Source organism: Anomaloglossus baeobatrachus, chromosome 5 (genome assembly GCF_048569485.1).
Source record: "Anomaloglossus baeobatrachus isolate aAnoBae1 chromosome 5, aAnoBae1.hap1, whole genome shotgun sequence".
NCBI lineage: Eukaryota > Metazoa > Chordata > Amphibia > Anura > Aromobatidae > Anomaloglossus > Anomaloglossus baeobatrachus.
The window spans coordinates 24591072-24615291 of NC_134357.1; the positions used below are offsets into that span (position 1 = coordinate 24591072).

At 45.8% G+C, this 24220-nt stretch overlaps 1 protein-coding gene across 1 annotated transcript in view; it reads left to right on the plus strand.

The window, feature by feature from the left end:
- The first annotated feature begins 1466 nt into the window (after positions 1-1466).
- Positions 1467-24220, plus strand: part of MLF2 (myeloid leukemia factor 2) — a 34416-nt gene continuing 11662 nt past the window's right edge. Inside the window, exons 1-4 of the mRNA XM_075352216.1 lie at positions 1467-1593; positions 17893-18003; positions 18086-18218; positions 18325-18360. Coding sequence (XP_075208331.1) covers positions 17951-18003; positions 18086-18218; positions 18325-18360 — 222 coding nt within the window. The 5' untranslated portion in view covers positions 1467-1593; positions 17893-17950. The remainder of the gene's footprint in view (positions 1594-17892; positions 18004-18085; positions 18219-18324; positions 18361-24220) is intronic.

The following is a 24220-nucleotide window of genomic DNA, read 5'->3' on the forward strand; positions in this document are numbered from 1 at the left end:
AGCAATGCTAAGTAGCATGAAAAAGGAGGAAAAGTAAAAAAATAAAGTAAAAAAGAATAAAGCAAAGATAAATAGTTTCAAAAAGGAGGAAAAGTAAAAAAACAAAGTAATAAAGAATAAAACAATGATAAATAGTATAAAAAGGAGGAAAAGTAAAAAAAATAAAATAAAAAGAGAATAAACCAATGATAAGTATTAGAAAGGATGAAAAGTAAAAAAATAAAGTAAAAAAAGAATAAAGCAATAATAAATAGCGCCAAAAAGGAGGAAAAGTAAAAAAAATAAAGTAAAAAAAGAATAAACCAATGCTAAATAGTATAAAAAGGAGGAAAAGTAAAAAAATAAAGTAAAAAAAGAATAAACCAATGCTAAATAGTATAAAAAAGGAGGAAAAGTAAAAAAATAAAGTAAAAAAAGAATAAACCAATACTAAATAGTATAAAAAAGGAGGAAAAGTAAAAAAATAAAGTAAAAAAAGAATAAACCAATGCTAAATAGTATAAAAAAGGAGGAAAAGTGAAAAAATAAAGTAAAAAAAGAATAAACCAATACTAAATAGTATAAAAAAGGAGGAAAAGTAAAAAAATAAAGTAAAAAAAAGAATAAACCAATACTAAATAGTATAAAAAAGGAGGAAAAGTAAAAAAATAAAGTAAAAAAAGAATAAACCAATACTAAATAGTATAAAAAAGGAGGAAAAGTGAAAAAATAAAGTAAAAAAAGAATAAACCAATACTAAATAGTATAAAAAAGGAGGAAAAGTAAAAAAATAAAGTAAAAAAAGAATAAACCAATGCTAAATAGTATAAAAAAGGAGAAAAAGTAAAAAAAAATAAAGTAAAAAAAGAATAAAGCAATGCTAAATAGCGCCAAAAAGGAGGAAAAGTAAAAAAATAAAGTAAAAAAGGAATAAAGTAATGCTAAATAGTATAAAAAAGGAGGAAATGTAAAAAAAATAAAGTAAAAAAGGAATAAAGCAATGCTAAATAGTATAAAAAAGGAGGAAATGTAAAAAAATAAAGTAAAAAAAAGAATAAAGCAATGATAAATAGTATAAAAAGGAGGAAAAGTAAATAAATAAAGTAAAAAAAGAATAAACCAATGCTAAATAGTATAAAAAGGAGGAAAAGTAAAAAAAAAATAAAGTAAAAAAGAATAAAGCAATGATAAGTAGTGTCACAAAGGAGGAAAAGTAAAAAAAAAATAAAGTAAAAAAGAATAGAGCAATGATAAGTAGTGTCACAAAGGAGGAAAAGTTAAAAAAAAGTGAAGACAGTAAAAAGGAATAAAGGAATAAAAAATATCTTCGTACAGAGGCTACACCAGCGCGCCTGCGCAGTACGCCGCTCTCACTGATACGTGCTACTTGCGACACCTGTTGGCTCTTGTGAGTACTGCAGCGGCTCCTTCTGTCAGGGCGGCCACACCCCTTTGGAACGTCACATTATTTGCGGTGCATGCTGGGGGAAAGACGGAAGTGCACAAGCTTCTTCTCCGTTATGGAAGAGAGGGCAGTGTGACGTCACTTCCGCTGCGAGGCTGTGTTATTGTTGTGTTATAGGCTGCACCGAGCCGAATCCGGGACGTTACCAGGTAACCGGGGACCCCGGAGACGGGGGAGGGGAGTGTGCTACCGGCCGGTGTATGTGTGTGTGTGCGCGGGGAGAGCAGGGAGAGGAGAGCACTGACCTGTGTGTACATGACAGGGGCTGCAGAGGGAGGATGTCACTGTCTGTGTGTGTCTATGTATGAATAATGGAGACCACTGAGCTGTTTGTGTCTATATGTATGGAGATCACCGGCCTGTGTGTGCATGTATGATATCCATATGGAGATCCCTGGCCTGTGTGTGTCTGCAGAATATATCCAGGTGATCTCCCTATACACAGGGGATATTGAAAGTCTACACACCCCTGTTATAGTCATGCAAATAAAATCCCACCAAGAAGGGTAATTTCTGAACATTTTCCACCTATTTTCTGTACAAAGCCATTGAGAAACAAACGGAGAGGTTTTAGGGTGGGGAACAAAAACCCCTAAAATAATGTGCTTGCATAAATCTGCACACCCTTAACAACCACTGAACGGCAGTCGCTTCATAGCCTAATTCCCTCATCAGCGTTTAAAATTGATGATTGGGATTAGGTTTGTAGCGCCCCCCAGTGTTAGGAAATCTCTGAGGTTTCAGCCAGCGGGGGTAGCGGAGACCCGGGAGAACGTGATCCGGAATGATCCTTACGTTCCCCAATCATGTGATCTCCATTATTCAATGAATAATGGCGATCACTAGTGTTGAGCGAGTAGTTGACTATTCGTACTCGCCATGCTGTTAGCGAGCACTGTCCTCTACTCGCATATTCGTTACGAGTAGCGGGCGCAATGTAAGTCGATGGGAAATAGTCGCTAAGTTGCGAGTAACCCGAAAGCCGTACTTTCCGTGCGAGTAGCGGACAGTATTCGATAGCATATCGAGTACCAAGAGTTAACTACTCGCTAAACACTAGCGATCATGATAAAAAAAATTTTAAAAAATTCTCTCTGATCTAATATGTTGGTTGAGAAAAAAATGGGGTCCCCAAGCCCCTCACCTCCTCTTCCCGTTCCAAAATGGCCGGCGCATGCGCTGTGTGCGCGCCACGTTCTTCCCGCCGGCATCCAGCAGTGTTAGGAACCAATTTCATTGGTTCCTGATATTTGATCTCTGTGTTAGACCTTAGGACAATGATCAAATACTCAATATTTAGTAAATCTGGCCGCACTTGGGCTGCGCCTCTCTCCTCGTAGATGTTCTGGGAGAGAAGAGAGATGCACGACAAGAGCTGTCAGTGAAAAATAAAATACGTTTTCTAACTATATTCCATAAATCCTCCCTCAATATCCCCAATCTCCTAATCGCCCCCTTTTTTTAAAAAAAAAAAAAATTCTCATTTTTCTTTAATTCTTTGGTGTTATAGTTTTTTCAAAATTTACAAAAAAAATAAAATTAAAATAAATACTAGTGTTAGAATAGGTTAAGGAATTTATTTGTTAGGCAGGGATAAAATATAATTAGTGATGAGCGGGCACTACCATGCTCAGGTGCTCAGTACTGGTAACTAGTGATGAGCGGGCACTACCATGCTCGTGTACTCGTAACTAGTGATGAGTGGGCACTACCATGCTCAGGTGCTCAGTACTGGTAAGTAGTGATGAGCGGGCACTGCCATGCTCGGGTGCTCAGTACTCGTAACTAGTGATGAGCGGGCACTACCGTGCTCAGTACTCGTAACTAGTGATGAGCGGGCACTACCGTGCTCAGTACTCGTAACTAGTGATGAGCGGGCACTACCGTGCTCAGTACTCGTAACTAGTGATGAGCGGGCACTACCGTGCTCAGTACTCGTAACTAGTGATGAGTGGGCACTACCATGCTCAGGTGCTCAGTACTCGTAACTAGTGATGAGCGGGCACTACCATGCTCAGGTGCTCAGTACTCGTAACTAGTGATGAGCGGGCACTACCATGCTCAGGTGCTCAGTACTGGTAACTAGTGATGAGCGGGCACTACCATGCTCAGGTGCTCAGTACTCGTAACTAGTCATGAGCGGGCACTACCATGCTCAGGTGCTCAGTACTCGTAACTAGTGATGAGCGGGCACTACCATGCTCAGGTGCTCAGTTCTCGTAACTAGTGATGAGCGAGCACTACCATGCTCGGGTGCTCAGTACTCGTAACTAGTGATGAGCGAGCACTACCATGCTCGGGTGCTCAGTACTGGTAACTAGTGATGAGCGGGCACTACCATGCTCGGGTGCTCAGTACTGGTAACTAGTGATGAGCGGGCACTACCATGCTCGGGTGCTCAGTACTGGTAACTAGTGATGAGCGAGCACTACCATGCTCGGGTGCTCAGTACTGGTAACTAGTGATGAGCGGGCACTACCATGCTCGGGTGCTCAGTACTGGTAACTAGTGATGAGCGGGCACTACCATGCTCGGGTGCTCAGTACTCAAAATGAGCAGATGGATGTGCGACTAGTACCAGACTATCATAGAATTCAATGGGGGATTCAAGCATTTTTCTGGGAAACCTTCCAGAAAAATATTCTTGTTCCTCCATGAATTCCATGATATTTGGATACCTGAGTTGCATCAATCCAAGCATCCACCAGCTCATTATGAGTACAGAGCACCTTTGCATGGTAGTGCCCGCTCATTACTAGTTACCAGTACTGAGCACCCGAGCATATCAGTGCCCGCTTATCACTAGTTACCAGTACTGAGCACCCGAGCATGGTAGTGCCCGCTCATCACTCGTTACGAGTACAGAGCACCCGAGCATGGTAGTGCCCGCTCATTACTAGTTACCAGTACTGAGCACCTGAGCATGGTAGTGCCTGCTCATCACTAGTTACACACGGAACACACGGCCATTAATGTCTAAACCGCTGGGAACAAAAGTGAGTACACCCCAAGTGAAAATGTTAAATTGTGCCAAGTGTAAATATTTTGTGCGGCCCCCGTTATTTTCCTGCACTACCTTAACTCTCTTGGGCATGGAGGTCACTAAGGCTTCACAAGAGCCGCTAAATCCTCTTCCATGACAACATCATGGAGCTGGTGGATGTTATAGACCTTGTGCTCTTCCACCTTTCGTGTGAGGAGGCCTCACAGATGATCCATAGGGTTTAGGTCTGGAGACTCCTGTTGAACCTCCAGAGAAAATGGCTAATTGGGCACAATTTGGCCATTTCCACTGGGGTGTACTCACTTTTCTTGACTCCAAATTTACACCGTTATACAGGCTGCACACTGACACTGTACATTGCATCAAAGGGTCAGATCGTCAGTTTTGTACCATTAAAATATATATTTGCAACAAATCTGAGGGGTGTACTCACTTGTGCTGTACTGTGTGTATTATTTATATTGGTGATATGTGCATAATCATTTTATTGGAGTATTTCTAACAATGAGGCTTTGCCGTATTCATACACTATGGGCTTTACTGCTTGGCACTTGCTAAATCTTCGGTACAGGACAATACTTTCAGAATTCTATAAAGGATTGGTTGTTCTACGCACATAGCCGTTCCTATCTTGGTGGGCAGGACCTGTTATGGTGAACCATGGTAGCTTGGGGCATTTGGCCCTCATATAGAGATTGATGGGGCTAAACAGATGTTGTACGACCTGTCTTTTTGACAGATAAAGCTGTTCTTCTAGCCCTGCTGGTGATTTTTCATTTTTGGAAAAAACTCAGGTTTGTCACATAGTTGGCTGCATTTTCCACCACTTTGACTTGTGTATATGACAAAAAAATACCCCAGAGTGACATCATTCTAAAAACTGCACCCCTGAAACTGTTTAAAACCACTTCCAAGAAGTTCAGGAGCTTCACAGGAACTAAAGCAATGTGGCAGGAAAATAAGAAAATGTTACTTTAGCATCAAATTTTGCATTTGGACACCGACATTTGTTGTAGAATTTCTCCTGAGTACGCCGATACCCCATATGTGGTGGATGACTACTGTTTGGGCGCCATTTGACTTTTCAAATTGACTGGAATCATTTGCAGAGCTTCTGGTGCGCCTTAACAATGGAAACACCCCCCCACCCTCTCAAGTGACCCCATGTTTTAAACTAGATCCCTCAAGGCAAGGAACTTATTTTTGTTTGAGCACCTTGAATCCCCTAGGTGCTTCACAGAATTTTGAGCTGTGAAAATAAAAAAGTAAATCATTTTTCCCCCAAAAAATATTCTTTTAGCTCCTTCTTTTTTTTTTTTTTTTTTTTTAATTCTCACAAGGGTAACAGAAAAAAAATTGCAGCCTACAATTTGTTATTCAATTTCTCTTGAGTATGCTTGTACCCCATAAGTGGTGGGAAACTACTGTTTGGACACATTGCTGAGTTCCAAAAGAAAGGAGTGACATTTTGGCGGACAGACTTTGATGGAATAGTCTGCTGGCGTTGTGATGCATTTGTAGAGTCTTTGAGGTGCCAAAATAGTAAGAAAAAAAAAGTGACCATATATTGTAATTGATATAAATTTTTCCTGGTATGTGAATTCTATAATGTGGTAGCATTCATGAGTTGTGTAGAATACATCAGGCTGGCATATCTGAGTCATGTAGAGTATGTCGGTTGGCATATACCATATTTTCCGGTGTATAAGACGACTTTTTACGCCCTGAAAATCTTCTCAAAAGTCAGGTGTCGTCTTATACACCGGGTGTCGTCTTATATGGCGGTGCACGGTGCCGTCATGGCTTTACACACAATAAAAAATATTATCACCTGACCACCGTTCCGGCGGTGTCTCCAGCTGTTTCTTGCAGTCCGCAGGTACACAGACCCCTTCGTGATAGCGTCCAGTGCACAGAGCAGCCGCTGCAGGGTGTTGTCATGGCTTTACTACAGTTGAATGCTTTACGGCACCATAAAGCATTCAGTTGCAGTAAAGCCATGACAACGTCCTGTAGTGGCCGCTCCGTTTAAACGATCACGGAGGGGTCTGTGTGCCTGCAGACTGCAAGAAGCAGCTGGAGACACTGCAGGAACGGAGGACAGGTGAGTATCTTTTTATTGTGTGTAAACAATGGCATAATAGGGGACAGAAGGGAACCAGCAGGAGGACATTATTAAACAATGGGCTCATTACTGCAGGGCACATTACTAAACAATGGGGACATTACAGCAGGGAACATTACTAAACAATGGGGATATTACTAAGGTCGGCTAAGGCTATGTGCGCACGTTGCGTACTGTCCCTGCAGAAATTTCTGCAGCGATCTGAACAGCACACGTGCACTTCAAATCGCTGCAGAAAATGTCCGTAGTGAAAAAAAAAAAGCCGATTCCATGCGCTCTGCCTGCAGCTCCTCCCATAGACAGAGCAGGAGCTGCCGGCAAAGCGCACGGAAGAAGTGACATGTCACCTCTTAGAACGCGCGCTTCGGGCAGCAGCCGAAGCGCTGCGCTCTAAGACGCCACGTACGCACGGCCCCTGCACAACCTTCATAGATTATGCAGGGGACGCAGGACGCATGCAGTTACGCTGCGCTACAAAGCGCAGCGTAACTGCATGTAATTACGCAACGTGCGCACATAGCCTTACACTTTAGCTCGAGTGTATACGATATATCCCAAACTATATTTTAACTGGAAAAGTTGGGGGTCGTCTTATACGCCGGAAAATAAGGTAGGTTGTGTAGAAATAAACTCAGTAGTCCCTGGTTGTGTGGTGGACTCTGAAGCTTTCATCCATAAACAGGCCAGGTTTGTCGGGTCAGGTGTCGCACTGCCAAGTGGTGTCCTTCCTTATCCCTCTTCTGTAGCACACTCTGCACTTTTTTGAGACCTTCCTTTCTTTGAGGGACCTCACCTGGGAAATGTTGCCCTGGTACAACACGAGCACCTTCAGTTCTAGAGGTCCTGGGTCCTGTTCCTCGCGGACTTCCAATTATAAGGTCCTTGATCACTACCGCCACGAACTAGAGAAAGGTACCGGTCTGTCCTGCACATCGTGAAAGTGTTGTAGAATGCCAGCTGGTTGTACCACACCTCAACTTTCCACGTGGCACTGTAAGGGTGGAGGACTTGATCAAAGAGATGACCACCCCCAAACCTAATGTTTTTATTGTACTCCAGGGCACAGTCTGGTTTGTGGACCTGTGTAGATAAACCTCGCACAGTGGTGGCGATGCTTCCATCAGCATGGCTTGTGGTCAAGAAAAGGACATCCCTCTTGTACTTGACCACAAACCCTGCTCTCATCCTTTCGGAGCAGTTGCCCAATTGACGACGTAGGCGTTTTTTGCGCACATTGCCGGTAGCTCTGTCAGAGTGGGACTTGAAGTGAGGGATGCTGGTATAAATTTTTATGTACGTAGAGGTGATAACCCTTGTCCAGTCGTGGGTGCACCAAATCCCACATACTTCTCCCACTCGCTCCCCGGACACGGGGTCATTCAGGAGATTGTCCTTCTCTTCATGAACTGTAAACCTGCGGTTGTGCCCTGAAGTACTCTCGCATGGCTTATAAAGTTTAATTCTATACCTGGCCCTCTTACTGAGCAGGTACCCTCATAGGGGGGGCACTAACAGTGGGTTGGGGGTAACTAACGAAGAGCTTTGGCTCATTTGCTGTCCTAGCGTGTCTGTGTGAGGGTCCGGTAGCACTACCGGAAGAGGAGTGACGGGAATAAAGGAAGGTGGGATCCTCTCCCTCACTATCTGTGTCGGAGGCAAGGACGGCGTGTGCCTGCTCGGTTGAATATCTTTGGGACAAGCGGGACGTGGTTTTTTTTTTTTTTTTTTTTTTTTTTTTACGTGTGTGGTTGGGGTTTGTGTTTAGTGTAAACTTTTATTAGAATAGAATAAAAAAAAAAGAATAGAAGAAATTAATCTAGAAAGAAAAAGATAAAATGGAATATAAAAATTTGGTAAAATGAAAACTAAATGGACGACGGTTAAAGCAGGTACTGTGCGCCCACGGCTAAACTCCACTAACCGGAAGTCTATGCAGCAGATAAAACTGCTCTACGAGACTTTTCCACCACAAATCTGAAACTACAATTACTAAACAGACGTCTGACTATACAGTGGCATGCAAAAGTTTGGGCACCCCTGGTCAAAATTACTGTTATTGGGAACATTTGAGCAAGTTGAAGAGGAAATTGATCTCTAAAAGGCACAAAGTTACAGATGACACATTTCTTCTGTATTTTAGGCCAAAAAAAATATACCGTATTTTCTGGCGTATAAGACGACCCCCAACTTTTCCAGTTAAAATATAGTTTGGGATATATCGTATATACTGGAGTATAAGCCGACCCGAGTAATGTGCCTATTGTTTTGTAATGTCCTCTGCTGTAATGTCCCCTGCTGTAAAATGCCCATTGTTTAATAATGCCCTCCTGCTGGTTCCCCCCTTGTCCCCTATTATGCCGTAGTTTACACACCATAAAAGATATTTTCACCTGTCCTCTGTTCCCGCGGTGCCTCCTTCCGGTCCGCAGGCACATAAACCCCTCCGTGGTGGCGTCCGTGTACGGAGCCGCCGCTGCAGGATGCAGTCATGGATTTACTGCAGTTGAATGCTTTACAGCGCCACAAAGCATTCAGCTGCAGTAAAGCGCTGACAGCAGCGGTGGCCCTGTGTATTGGACACGATCATGGAGGAGTGCTTCTTGAGAACCACAGACACACAGACCCCTCCATGATTGCATCCAATCCCCTGGTCCGCCGCTGCTGTCAGCGCTTTACTGCTGAATGCTTTGTGGCGCCGTAATGCATTTAACTGCAGTAAAGCCATGACGACATCCTGCATCGGACACTATCACAGAGGGGTCTGTGTGCCTGCGTACTGCAAGAAGCAGCTGGAGACACCACGGGAACGGAGGACAGGTGAGTATCTTTTATTGTGTGTAAAGCCATGACGGCACTGTGCCCCGCCGTATAAGACGATCCCTGACTTTTGAGAAGATTTTTTAGGAGTTAAAAAGTCGTCTTATGCGCTGGAAAATACGGTAGATCTATCTGTTACATATAAAAAAAAAATATATGAAAATGTTTGGGCTCCATTGGAGATTTGTGTGCTCAGATGACTTTGACCAAGACTTCAGTCCTTAATTAGCCCGTTAGGATTATCATAATTGGGAAAGGTCAGATGATGCCAATTTTACAGCTGTATAAAAACTCGGCCTCCTCTAACCTTGTGCCAAAAAGCAGCTGCCATGGGTTCTTCTAAGCAGCTGCCTAGCACTCTGAAAATAAAAATACTGGAGGCCCACAAAGCAGGAGAAGGCTGTAGGAAGATAGCAAAGCGTTTTCAAGTTGCGCTTTCCTCAGTTTGAAATGTATAAAGAAATGGCCGATACCAGGAACAGTGACGGTCAAGATAAGGTCTGGAAGACCAAGCAAAATTTCTGTGACAGCTGCTGGTAGGATTGCTAGAGGCAAATCAGAACCCCCTGGCTGACTGCAAAAGACCTTCAGGAAGATTTACCAGAGTTGTGGTACATTGTTCTACTGTTCAGAGACACCTGCACAAATATGGCCTTCGTGGAAGAGTTATCAGAAGAAAACCTCTCCTGCCTCCTCACCATAAAATTCAGATTCAGAAGTCTGCAAAAGAACATGTAAACAAGCCTGATGCATTTTGAAAAAAAGTCCTGTGGACTGATAAGGTTAAAATAGAACTCTGGCCACAATGATCAAAGGTATGTGTGGAGAAAGGAGGGCACAGAATTTCAGGAAAAGAACATCCCACCAACCATTAAGCATGGTGGTGGATCAATCATGCTTTGGGGTTGTGTTGCAGTGCACAGGAAAAATTTTGTGGGTAGAGAGAAGAATGGATTCAATGCAAAAATAAGCTGTAAAAAAAAAAAAAGAAAAATAATGAAGTTGAAGAGAGGAAAAAAGAGGATGGCTTCTACACATGGATAATGATCCTAAACACATGTCAAAAGACAACATCAAAAGGTGCAGCTGAAGGTTTTACAATGGCCCTCACAGTCCCCTGATCTGAAAATCATTGAAAATCTGTGATTAGACCCCAAAAGAGCAGAGCATGCAAGACGAACCAGGAATCTCACAGAACTGGAAGACTTCTCCAAGGAAGAGAAGTGAATGCAAGGCGAGCCAGGAATCTCACAGAACTGGAAGACGTCTCCAAGGAAGAATGGATAACAATCCTTCAAACAAGAAGTGAAAGACTCTTGGCCGCTACAAAAAGCGTTTATAAGCTGGGTTACTTGCCAAAGGGGGTGCTACTAGGTATTAACCATGCAGGGTGCCCAAAATTTTGCATCAGACCATTTTTTTTTTTCTTTTTGGTTAATTTAAAAATCTATTTTAGGTAAAAAAAAAAAAAAAAAAAAAGTCTTACAAAGAAATTGTGTAATCTTTAATTTTGTCTTGTAGATATCCATTCAACATTCTCAAATGTCCACAATAACAGTAATTTTAAACAGGGGTGACCAAACCTTTGGATGCCACTGTAGTAAAATAAACTATAGTAGATGGCGATTAGTACAGTACGACGTGGAATAAACAGTTTCTTTATATCATTGGATCAAGGATCTTCATTTGTTTAGTGCAGCAGAAAACTGTAATGTCACTGTGTTTAAATCTTGATGATGTCTTCACACTCCTCCATGGTAGAGCTAATGCCTGTGAATTTTTTTTTTGTATCCTTCTCCTGACTAACATTAAACAATGAGGTCTCTTTGCTGTGTCGTCAGCTGTTTGCGGACCTTTGCTGTGTCGTCAGCTGTTTGCGGACCTTTGCTGTGTCGTCAGCTGTTTGCGGACCTTTGCTGTGTCGTCAGCTGTTTGCGGACCTTTGCTGTGTCGTCAGCTGTTTGCGGACCTTTGCTGTGTCGTCAGCTGTTTGCGGACCTTTGCTGTGTCGTCAGCTGTTTGCGGACCTTTTGCTGTGTCTTCAGCTGTTTGCGGACCTTTTGCTGTGTCTTCAGCTGTTTGCGGACCTTTTGCTGTGTCGTCAGCTGTTTGCGGACCTTTTGCTGTGTCGTCAGCTGTTTGCGGACCTTTTGCTGTGTCGTCAGCTGTTTGCGGACCTTTTGCTGTGTCGTCAGCTGTTTGCGGACCTTTTGCTGTGTCGTCAGCTGTTTGCGGACCTTTTGCTGTGTCGTCAGCTGTTTGCGGACCTTTTGCTGTGTCGTCAGCTGTTTGCGGACCTTTGCTGTGTCGTCAGCTGTTTGCGGACCTTTGCTGTGTCGTCAGCTGTTTGCGGACCTTTGCTGTGTCGTCAGCTGTTTGCGGACCTTTGCTGTGTCGTCAGCTGTTTGCGGACCTTTTGCTGTGTCGTCAGCTGTTTGCGGACCTTTTGCTGTGTCGTCAGCTGTTTGCGGACCTTTTGCTGTGTCGTCAGCTGTTTGCGGACCTTTTGCTGTGTCGTCAGCTGTTTACGGACCATTGGCTTCTGCTGTAAAATGCAGCAACTAAGAAAATGTCAGGAAAATTCGACTTGAACGGCGAACCTTTCATTGTGGGTAGTCAGAATTGCTGTAAAGTATTGCAACCGTAAACTGACTACTATGTAACATGAGGGTAATTGTGATTGGCTAATTCTGTACACAGCCACATCCCCAATTATCAAAGGGTGTAAACAGTAATACAACCACATAATGTTAATTTATTCCTTTCCTCAAAATATGTTTGTTTCTCAATGGATTCTTATGATCCATTATAAGCGATTCGTCTTTGTGTGTGTATGTATGTATGTATGTATGTATATATGTATATGTATGTATATATATATATATATATATATATATATATATATATATATATATATATATATATATATATATATATATATATATATATATTATATATGTGTGTGTGTGTGTGTGTGTATGTATATATATATATATATGTGTATGTGTGTATATGTGTGTAATATATATTTTGCATGATAAACTGTTGTTTTAACAGGGCTGTGTATACAAGCAGATTCCAAAAAATTGGGGCTGCATCAATAATGATTTGATTTGGAAATCTGTTATCTCCATGTTTTATTCACAACAAAACCTAGAACACTTCAGATGTTAAACTGATATTCAATTTTATTTGAGAAACTTAAATCGTGTAGTAGTTATTGTTGGCGTAAACATCTCAAAAAAGGTGCAACAGGGTTAACAATAGGCTGTAAAATAGTGGTAATGTAAAATTGTCAGAAGGTCAATTTTGAACAAAGTCACATTTGTTTAAAAAGAGCATGATAGAGAGGCAGAGTCTCTCAGAAGCAAAGATGGTCAGAGGTCACTATGTGAGCAATTTCAGAAAACTGTTCCTTAACGTTAAATTGCAAAATCTTTGAATATCCTCCACCTACAGAATATATCTTAAAGATTCAGGGACTCTGGAGAAATCCATGTACACAAGGGATAATACTGTCAGTATTTGATACTCTTGATCTCCGAGCTCTTGAGCATCACTGCATTAAATATGGGCATGATTTGGTCATGAGCTCAGGAAAACTTCCAGAAATCATTGTCTACGTTAACACCTCACTGTGCAATCTACAAATTTAAGTTAGAGCTCTATTATCCACCCCAAAAAATAGCCATGTATTGGCACAATCCACAAATGCTGCCTTTGTTCTTTTGGTCATACCTCATTTTTAATGGTCTGACGAAAAATGGAACACTGTTCTGTGGTCGGATGAATCAAAATTTTTTTTTTTTTTTTTAAATGGAAGTGATGAATGTGGTGTCCTGCAGAATCAGGAGGAGAGGGTCCATCCAGTTTGTTCTGCATCTTTGATGTATGCGGGGCTGAAGTAATGCCTATGGCAGGGGCAGGTTACCCATAAAAGATGCCATCAATGCTGAGAATTTATATAGTGTTGTTAGAACAACATCTGCTCCATGTAGACAATGTCTATTTCAGGGAAGACCTTGCATTTCTCAGCAGGACAACGGTAAACCACATACTGCGACCAATACAGCTCAGCAGAAGAAGAGTTATTATGGTGATGAACAGGCCGCCTACAGTCCGGACTGTAGGCGGCCTGGAAAAATCCAGCAAAAAAGACCCCGGACTGTGGAGCAGAGAGGATCTGCCATCAGCCAAAGAAGGGACGACGTTCCTCTCCGAAAACTCCAATTGTCTCCTCACTTCCCCAACATTTACAGACTGTTATAAGAAGAAGAGGAGGAGATGATGCACAATGGTGAACATGGCCTGGGAATCCATTTTTTGAGATTTGTTTCTGCCATCAATGAATTGGAAAAATGTCCAACACTCACCTTCTGATCTGTTCTATGTTCTGCTGGAATAAAATACGGTGACAAGAGATTTCCAAATGATTGCATTCTTTTACACAGCGGCACAACGTTTTTGGAAAATTTGGGTGTTGTGAATAGCAGAGAAGAAATTACTGACCTGTGTTCTATACAGTAAAGGGCCAAAGTCTTGGCCAGATGTGTGGGGGAAAAACTGCTGAAAAACTACAAATTAACAATGTAAAGTGAACGAACAAAAGAGAAATGTAAATCCCATCAGTATTTGGTGACCGCCCTTTGCAGTCATCACTTTTTCTGGTTACACTTGTCACTTGCACAGTCAGGGATTTTATAGGATTATAGTCGGCTATACCGGTAATTAGTCACTCCTACACCCATCAGGTGATAATGATCATCATTTTCATATGCAGGTTGCAACACAGTCATAAACAGGAAAAAAAAAAGTATAAGAGGCTCGAAGGGGTTGTCTGGTCTCAGCAGAAAAGTCTGCGCGGACTGCCGAATTGTGAAGTGTGATGTGTTCACCGTGCGGGTGTGCGGTCACATGCAGACTAGACTCCTGTGTGCCTCCTATAGAGGAGAATTGAGAGAAGCCTCATGAGACTCGGTATTTCTTTTTGAGACTGGACAAATTCCTTCAAAACTGGGTGAGGAACAGCTAAACTCCAAAGGTGAGGCTTTGGAAGATTCATCTCACAGGTTATATGCTATAGTAAGGATGGGCAGAGCAACAAGACACAAAGGTAGTTATACTGCATCGGCAAGGTGTCGCCCAAAGATTTCACATTCGACGGGATGAGCTGTTTAAAGTGCACCAATCACCAGGATTTCCCTATATAACCTAAAGCCAGTGCTATACTGGCACTATCAGGCTGATTCTATACATACCTGTAGGGGTCAGCTCGGATGTATAGGTTTTGAAACACAAGCAAGTAAAGTTTGTAACATCCGCAGCTTGATGAGTGACAGCAGCTGTGAATCAGATAATAGCTGGGGGGGGGTATTCACAGTTATCCCCTCCCCCTGTTATTTATGCTAATTCTATTATGGGATCGATTTATTAACTGACTAGAAGGACCGGTGCTGAGGTCATGCCTATGAGACCAGAAGGGGCGGGGCCTCAGCCAGCAAAGCTGAGACCAGGAAGCAACATTTTACTGATTGCTGAGGCCCCGCCCGTTCTGGTCACATGGGTATGACATCAGCACAGGTCCTTCTAGTCAGTTAATCGATTCTATTATAGAATTCGCATAGATAACAGGGGGAGGGGATAACTATGAATACCCTCCCCCCCCCCAGCTATTATCTGATCCTCAGCTGCTGCCACTCCACAAGCTGCGGATTTTACAAACTTTACTTGCTTGGATTTTAAAACCTATACATCCGAGCTGATCACTACAGGTTTGTATAGAATCAGCCTGATAGTGCCAGTATAGCACTGGATTTAGGTTATATAGGAAAATCCTGGTGAATGGTGCACTTTAAACTCCTTTTTAAAGAAAATCCCATAAACCCTGTAACGATGAGGACTGTAGACGCAGTGGTCAGCCATGAGAACTTAGGGCTGCAGATGAGACTTTAAAATCGGAAGATGTCTAGTGATGCAATGGAAAAAAAAAAACAAGATGGTGAATCAACTATAGACAAAAACATAGGACCTAAGGTATCGGCAGCAGGTGCTCTGGATTGAGGACTCACAATGTGAAATATTTGGCTGTAACAGGCGGGAGTTTGTACCCAGAGACACAATGAGGGTATGCGGGAGCAGTGAAGCACGGTGGAGGGTCCTGCAAGTTTATGGCTGCATTTCTTCTTATGGACTTGGGTATGTTATTTTTCGCTTTATAAGACGCACCCCCAAATTTGGTGAAGGAAAAGAGAATTTTTTTTTTTTTTTTGTTAAATGGGGTCCGTCTTATGCCAGTGTCAGTCTAACAAATCCATATAGGGTAAATGTCCCTCATAGCCCCCCCCCATCCTAAAATTAGCCCCCTTAATCTGGATATGGCCCCCTTATATGAATATAGGCCCCTATGGATGGCACATGGCCCCCTGTGCTGCACACGTCCCCCTGTGTTAGATATGGCCCCCATGCTGCTGCTCATAGTAAAATAAAAAAAACTCTTTACTTACCTTCTCCAGTGTTGTCCTCCCGGTGTCTCCCTCCGTGCTGCTGAGCTCCTGCACTTCCTGGTTCTCGGTGCCGGTCATGTGATTGGCACAGCAGAGTGATATCATCACTGCGTGCCTGATCACAGCGGCAGCAGGGAGACACCGGGAGATCAGCGCTGGAGGCGGTAAGTAAAGGAGTTTGTTTTTTTTGTTTTTTTTTTGTTTTTTTTTTAATTTTAGGATGGGCAGCAGCATGGGAGCCATATCTAACACAGGAGGGGGCATGTGCCATCAAAGGGGGGGCATGTGCCATCAAAGGGGGGCACAGGCACATATAACATGCGCCGCTCCCCCAGACCATCACAACGGTGCGGTTTGAGCACCATGGTGATGGACAGCGGCAGTGCATATTATATGAGCCGGAGCAGGAGATCTCCCGCTGCCTCATGCAGCCTTCACCAGCCTGCCTCAGCCTCCAGCACCGCTCCAGAGCTGCCTCCACCTCCCCTGGGCCCTGCAGTATATAATCCGTATATTTGGATTATAAGACACACCCCTTACTTCCCCCCCCCAAAATGTGGGGGAACAAAAGTGCGTCTTATAAAGTGAAAAATACGGTACTTGGTCAGGATTAATGGTCTGCTCAATGCTGAGAAATCCAGGCAGATATTGTATCCATTATGTGATCCCATCAGGGAGGCATCTGATTGGCTCCATATTTATTCTGCAGCAGTACTATGACCCCCAAACATCCAGCCAATTTCATTAAGAACGAGGAGTCCTGGAGGCGATAATCTGGCCCCACTGTCACAGGTGACAGTCATGTGGTTTCTGGCATTAGGAGGTCACAGCGTTTGGATGTGCAAAATGCTCCCTGACTTTCTATCATTCCTGATATTGGTATTCATTGTACTAGGTAGCTTTCCTGCTGGATTTTCATCTCTTCCCCTTTAGGACCCATCGAAGCTCTCCTCACGTCCATCTGCTGATTATAAGTATTCTCCTTGGGCTTAAATACTCCCTTCTTCCCTGGAATAATGGTGCTGATATTGTTCAGTTCATTCAAGCTCTCGTTCCAAGCAGGTGGCTTGTACTCTGTAATATCATTGCTGAACTACCTGAGTCATCTGTGAATAAGTAGTGCATTCACTTTTCCCCTGTGTGTCCGCCTTGTATCTTCTCTAATATTTAGTGGGGTTGATGAAGAGCTCATCCCACCTTTTAAGTATTTAGGGTCCAGCACTAGGAATACTTAGGGTCAGGTATCTGGCTCGGCGCATAGGTGAGGAACCTATGTAGGGTGGTGAGGGACTCCAGAGGCCAGCGGTAGGTTTGGTCAGACAGGGTTTTCTATTCACCATTTGCTTGGTACTTCCCCGTAGCTAGCCTGACACTCGCATCATCCCATTTGGGATCAGGACCCAAAGGATCTTCACAAGCCTCATACACAGAAGATCTGAGGTCAGGTCTCCAAGATGTTTGGCACAACCTCAAAAACTGTACAAGTGACGAGAAGAAGTGACGAAGGGGTTAATTTCTTTTTTGTTCATCAATTTGATAAAGTACAATTTTATCAAAGAGACGCTGTCACCTGAATTACAGTCTGGCCGAAGGTTTGCAACAGAGTGTAATATTGTCTGAAACACTTGGGTGTTCCAGAGAAAAACATACTTTGGAGAACCAGCCGGAGGTGAGACTAGCGGACTCTGCCCTCGGCCGGCTCTTCCCAGTGATGTGGTGTATGGAGACCAGTCCATCGCCTGCAGCAGAGTCCCACTAGTCTCACCTTCGGCTATGGTCCTTCGCTGGATCTTTTTCTGAAAATGCAGACTTTCCCAAAATAATATACTTTGGCAATCGTTCCGGCAGGCTCTGATCTTTGCTGCTCGCAGTTTGGGCAGCATGAATCGCCTCACGGGTTGTCTTTAGTTTTGGAACCTTCTTGCTTTTGCACGTTACTGGAATAGGAGGAAAATGTTGCTAACTTTTGTTTGTTTGTTTTTTTTTTTTTCTCCTTCAGTTACCTCTTTAGATCTTCCCTGGAATATTTCGCAGATAGTGGATAACTGTGAGCCGCCATGTTTCGCTTCATGAGAGACACCGACCCCCAGGATCCCGCCATGTTCTTGATGTGAGTGCTTCCCCTTTTGTTACATGTTCTTGAAGGCTTCATCCTGCGGTTGCCCCTCATAACGCTTCTTCTTCCTCCGCAGGGATCCGTTCGCGTTGCACCGTCAGCACATGAGACGCATGTTTTCGGGGAATTTCGGAATGTCGCCCTTTCTGAGTCTGACAGACGGGAGTGTCCCGGCGCTGCCTCGTTCCGGGGGTCATCGTGACATGCAGGTGACGTCCCGCGCCGGCTCTGCACTGCCATGTTATATATTATGTGAAGCTCATCTTTCTTTCTCTTTTCTTTTTCCATGACTCGTGCCGCTTGTCTTCGCCCCAGGCCGGAGCGCTGAGCCCCTTTGGCATGATGGGAATGGTGAGTGTTGTCAGCCCAGGGATAGTTAGGCTACTTTCACACATCCGGCTTGAGCTCTGCGGCTCAATCCGGCTGTGCAAGCTATGCAACGGATGCGGTGAAAACACCGCATTCTTTGCATAAGTTTTTCCGTTGCGGCCCGTCCGGTTTTGGCCGCTTGCGGCATGCTACTGAGCATGCGCAGTGGCAAAAACCGCATGCGGCGGCCGGATGCGGTTATTGCCGCATCCAGCCGCCATAGGCATGCATTGAGAGATGCGCCGCATCGGCCGAATGCGGCGCGATGCGTTTTTTTTGCCGCACGAAAAAACGTGCCAGGCAACATTCCATCCGGCCGCCGCATCGGCTAAATCTGCCGCATGCAGCAAAAACCGGACGGAACGCAAGGCCATGCGGCACAATGCGGCACTAATTAAAGTCTATGCAAGAAAATCTCAACCGGCAGCAAAAAAAACCGGTTGCGATTTTCCTGCAAAGTGCCGGATTGTGCCGCAGAAGAAAAACCGGATGTGTGAAAGCAGCCTTATTGTGCACGTCATAGACTGAGCCCTGTCTGATTCGTAGCCATGTCACACATTGGTGCTGCCAGCCAACGCTTTTTGATTTAGGGGGGGGAATTTGGACTGATGTGATCTCTCCTGAGTTACTCGGAAGCCTAAAAATGTAAACTCTTCAGTGGGTGGTCTTATTAGATTTGTGGTATAAAGGCTTCAGTCCTGGGATCTGTATGGGGGTCTGCATTGTAGCTGGTGCTGCGTATTCAGAGTGTTTCTGTGATTCCAGAGTTATGGCCCCTTTTATATTCTGTGCTAATAGTTAATTATCTGTCGGCAGATCATCCTCAGGACATGCCTCGTTAGTAAAGACCATAAAACCTAGAACTAAATAAAAAGGTCCATATTTCTGGAAGTCTATAGCACAGGGGGAGGGGGCAGTTAGCTTTCCTGAGGAGCATGAGACCGTGACTGGTGCGGAGGCCGGACCTAGAGGCTGGAATTTAATTCTGCTCAACATTAATATGAATATATAAATTTATTTCTTTTTCGCTCCTAATTGGGAGACCCAGACAGTGGGTGTATAGCTACTGCCTCTGGAGGCCGCACAAAGAACTACACTTAAAAGTGTAAGGCCCCTCCCCTTCTGGCTATACACCCTCCCGTAGGAGTACGGATTCCTCAGTTTTAGCTTTGTGCGCAGGAGGTCAGACACGCACGCATAGCTCCATTGTTTTTAGTCAGCAGCAGCTGCTGACTATGTCGGATGGAAGAAAAGAGGGCCCATACAGGGCTCCCAGCATGCTCCCTTCTCACCCCACTGTATGTCGGAGGTGTTTGTAAGGTTGAGGTACCCATTGCGAGTACGGCGGCAGGAGCCCACATGCTGATTCCTTCCCCATCCCTTTTTACAGGGCTCTGGGTGAAGTGGGATTTACCGGTCTCCAGGCACTGAGACCGTGCTCCATCTACAGCCCCTGGAGAAGATGCTGGATGGAGCGGAGTACATCAGGGACATGGCCCTGCTTCCTCAAGGTACTCTGTGTCCCCGTGCATTTGGCGCTCACACCGCAGCATGCTGGGTGTTGTAGTGCGCCGGGGGACATCAGCGCTACGGCGCTTGTGCCATGGCCTCATTCAGCTTCGCTGAAGCAGGCACACGTCTGGGAATCGGTCGCGCCGGCCGCTGGGACTGCGGCGCGGCTGGCACTTGTAGTGCGCCGGGGACTTCAGCGCGGCCTGCGCTTTTACGGCGGCCGCGCTGATAACTCGAGTCCCCGGCTTTTGCGGCCTGCTTCCGTTCGTTCCCGCCCCCAGACCTGCCAGTCAGGAGAGGGGCGGGACGCTGGCCAGTGCATCAGCGCCGAGGGCTGGAGTCGTTTTTACATACTCCAGCCCTCACAATCGGCACAGAGGGGACACTGTTTCCCGCACTTTTGTTTGGAAACTCCCACGGACCGCCCCTCTCCACAGACGCCGGCAGCCATTCCTGCTGACACGCTGAGCTGCAGAGGGGAGCCGGGGAGACCCAGACAAGGAATTCTGCGCCTCTTACCCGCTATTCAGCGGGCGGTAAGCAGCCCTCAGGGCTCACCCCCTCTTGTGCCAGTACTATTCTTAGTATTTTGTTTCTACAAATACTTGGTATTAATAGCGCTGGTCGCCCTTTGGCTATAGACTCTCTCACATTGCAGAGAGCCAGCAGCATGTCCGTAAAACGCAAGGGTGCCAAGGCACAGACATTATATGCTTCCTGCACCGCATGTGGGACTTTTCTACCGGCAGGCTCCACGGACCCCCATTGTGTGCAGTGCTCGGCCCCTGCGGCGCTTGCACAGTCGGGACCTCTGCTGGACGTGACCCAGGGTGTACCACCTGTGAATGCTGTCCAGGTGACAGGAACTGAGTTTGCAGCTTTTGCTGACAGAATGTCTCTCACTATGTCACAAATTCTTGACACATTGCGAGCTAGGCCTGTACTTCAGGCCACGGACACTGTGCAATCTTTGCCCCCTGGTCCCCCTCAGCTGAATTACCTCCAAGCTCCGGGACGGGCATCTACACCTCAGGGTGAAGACTCTGACTCGGACGATGGCCCCGGGCAGCCTAAGCGGGCTCGCTATGACGGGCCTTCACATTCATCTCAATGGTCAGGATCCCAGCGAGATGAATCTATGGGTGATGAGGCGGACGTAACTGATCAGGATTCTGATCCTGGGACCGCTCTCAATCTAGATACACCAGATGGTGACGCCATAGTTAATGATCTTATATTTAACATCAATAAGATGTTAAATATTTCCCCACCAGCTCCTCTTGCAGAGGAGTCAGCTTCGCAGCACGAGAGAATCCATTTCAGATACCCTAAGCGTACGTTAAGCACTTTTCTGGACCACGCTGACTTTAGAGACGCAATCCAGAAACCCCACGCTTATCCTGAAAGGCGTTTTCCTAAACGGCTTAAAGATACACGCTACCCTTTTCCCCCTGAGGTGGTCAAGGGTTGGACCCAGTGTCCAAAAGTGGATCCTCCAATTTCCAGGCTGGCAGCTAGATCCTTGGTTGCAGTTGAAGATGGAGCGGCACTTAAAGATGCCACTGACAGGCAGATGGAGCTCTGGCTGAAATCCATCTATGAAGCAATTGGAGCGTCATTGGCGCCTTCGTTTGCGGCCGTATGGGCACTCCAAGCTATCTCAGCCGGGCTTGCGCGAGTCGACTCAGTCACACGTGCATTTGCCCCGCAGGTAGCACCATTGACCTCGCAAATGACGGCATTCGCGTCGTACGCGATTAATGCTGTTCTTGACGCTACAAGCCGCACGGCAGTGGCGTCAGCCAACTCCGTTGTTTTGCGTAGGGCCCTGTGGTTGAGACATTGGAAAGCAGATTCTCATTCCAAGAAGTGCTTAACCAATTTGCCTTTTTCTCGTGACCGATTGTTTGGAGAGCGTTTGGATGAAATCATCAAACACTCCAAGGGTAAGGACTCATCCTTACCGCAACACAGACAAAACAAACCCCAACAGAGGAGGGGTCAGTCTGGTTATCGGTCCTTTCGAGGACCGGGCAGGTCCCAATTCGCCTCGTCAAAAAAGACTCAAAAAGACCAGAGACGCTCAGATTCTTGGAGGTCTCAGTCACGCCCAAAAAGGACAGCCGGAGGAACCGTTGCCAAGACGGCGTCCTCCTGACTTGCAGTCTCCGATTCCCACACCCGCGGTCGGTGGGAGGCTTTCCCACTTTGGCGACATTTGGCTGTCACGCGTCAAAGACCGTTGGGTGAGGGATATTCTGTCTCACGGGTACAGGATAGAGTTCAGTTCTCGTCCGCCAACTCGTTTCTTCAGAACTTCTCCACCACCAGACCGAGCCGATGCTCTGTTGCAGGCGGTGGCCGCTCTAAAGGCGGAAGGAGTGGTGACCTCCGTCCCTCTTCAGGAACAAGGTCACGGTTTTTACTCCAATCTGTTTGTGGTCCCAAAAAAGGACGGTTCGTATCGATCCGTCCTGGATCTAAAGTTGCTCAACAGACATGTAAAAGTCAGGAGGTTCCGGATGGAATCCCTACGCTCCGTCATAGCCTCAATGTCTCAAGGAGATTTTCTAGCATCAATAGATATCAAAGATGCGTATCTCCACGTGCCGATTGCACCAGAGCATCAGCGTTTCCTACGCTTCGTCATACACGACGAACACCTGCAGTTCGTAGCGTTACCTTTCGGTCTGGCAACAGCCCCCCGGGTCTTCACCAAGGTCATGGCAGCAGTAGTAGCTGTTCTGCACTCGCAGGGTCACTCGGTCATCCCGTATCTAGACGACCTGCTTATAAAGGCACCCTCTCAAGAGGCATGCCAGCACAGTCTGAAGGTGGCACTAGACACTCTCCAGAGTTTCGGGTGGATTATCAACTTTCCAAAGTCTCATCTAACCCCGACCCAATCTCTGACTTATCTTGGCATGGAGTTTCATACTCTCTCAGCGATAGTGAAGCTTCCACTGGACAAGCAGTGTTCGCTACGGACTGGAGTGCAATCTCTCCTTCAGAGCCAGTCGCACTCACTGAGGCGCCTCATGCATTTCCTAGGAAAGATGGTAGCAGCAATGGAGGCAGTCCCGTTCGCGCAGTTTCATCTGCGCCCTCTACAATGGGACATCCTACGCCAATGGGATGGGAAATCGACGTCCCTCGACAGGACTGTTTCCCTCTCTCAGACTGCCAAGGACTCTCTGCGTTGGTGGCTTCTCCCCACCTCATTGTCACAGGGAAAGTCGTTCCTTCCCCCGTCCTGGGCAGTGGTCACGACGGATGCGAGCCTTTCAGGGTGGGGAGCGGTGTTTCTCCACCACAGGGCTCAGGGGACGTGGACTCAGGAAGAGTCCACCCTGCAGATCAATGTTCTGGAAATCAGAGCAATCTATCTTGCCCTGCGAGCCTTCCAACAATGGCTGGAAGGCAAGCAGATTCGGATTCAGTCGGACAATTCCACGGCGGTGGCGTACATCAACCACCAAGGGGGAACACGCAGTCGCCAGGCTTTTCAAGAAGTCCAGCGGATTTTGATGTGGGTGGAAAGCAGAGCGTCCACCATATCCGCAGTTCACATCCCAGGCGTGGAAAACTGGGAAGCAGACTTTCTCAGTCGCCAGGGCATGGACGCAGGAGAATGGTCCCTTCACCCGGACGTGTTTCAGCAGATCTGTTGCCGCTGGGGGACGCCGGACGTCGATCTCATGGCGTCACGGCACAACAACAAGGTCCCAGTTTTCATGGCACGGTCTCACGATCACCGAGCACTGGCGGCAGACGCCTTGGTTCAGGATTGGTCGCAATTCCGACTCCCCTATGTGTTTCCACCTCTAGCATTGTTACCCAGAGTTCTCCGGAAAATCAGGTCCGACTGCCATCGAGCCATACTCGTCGCTCCAGATTGGCCAAGAAGGTCGTGGTACCCGGATCTGTGGCATCTCACGGTAGGCCAACCGTGGACACTACCAGACCGTCCAGATTTGCTGTCTCAAGGGCCGTTTTTCCATCTGAATTCTGCGGCCCTGAACCTGACTGTGTGGCCATTGAGTCCTGGATCCTAGCGGCCTCAGGTTTATCTCATGAAGTTGCTGCCACAATGAGACAGGCTAGAAAACCATCCTCAGCTAAGATCTATCACAGGACGTGGAAAATATTCTTAGCGTGGTGCTTGGCTCAAGGGTTTTCCCCCTGGCCATTTGCATTGCCAATTTTTCTTTCCTTCCTGCAGTCTGGCTTGGAAAAAGGTTTGTCGCTTAGCTCTCTTAAGGGTCAAGTCTCCGCGCTATCTGTATTCTTTCAGAAGCGCTTGGCACGGCTTTCTAAAGTACGCACGTTT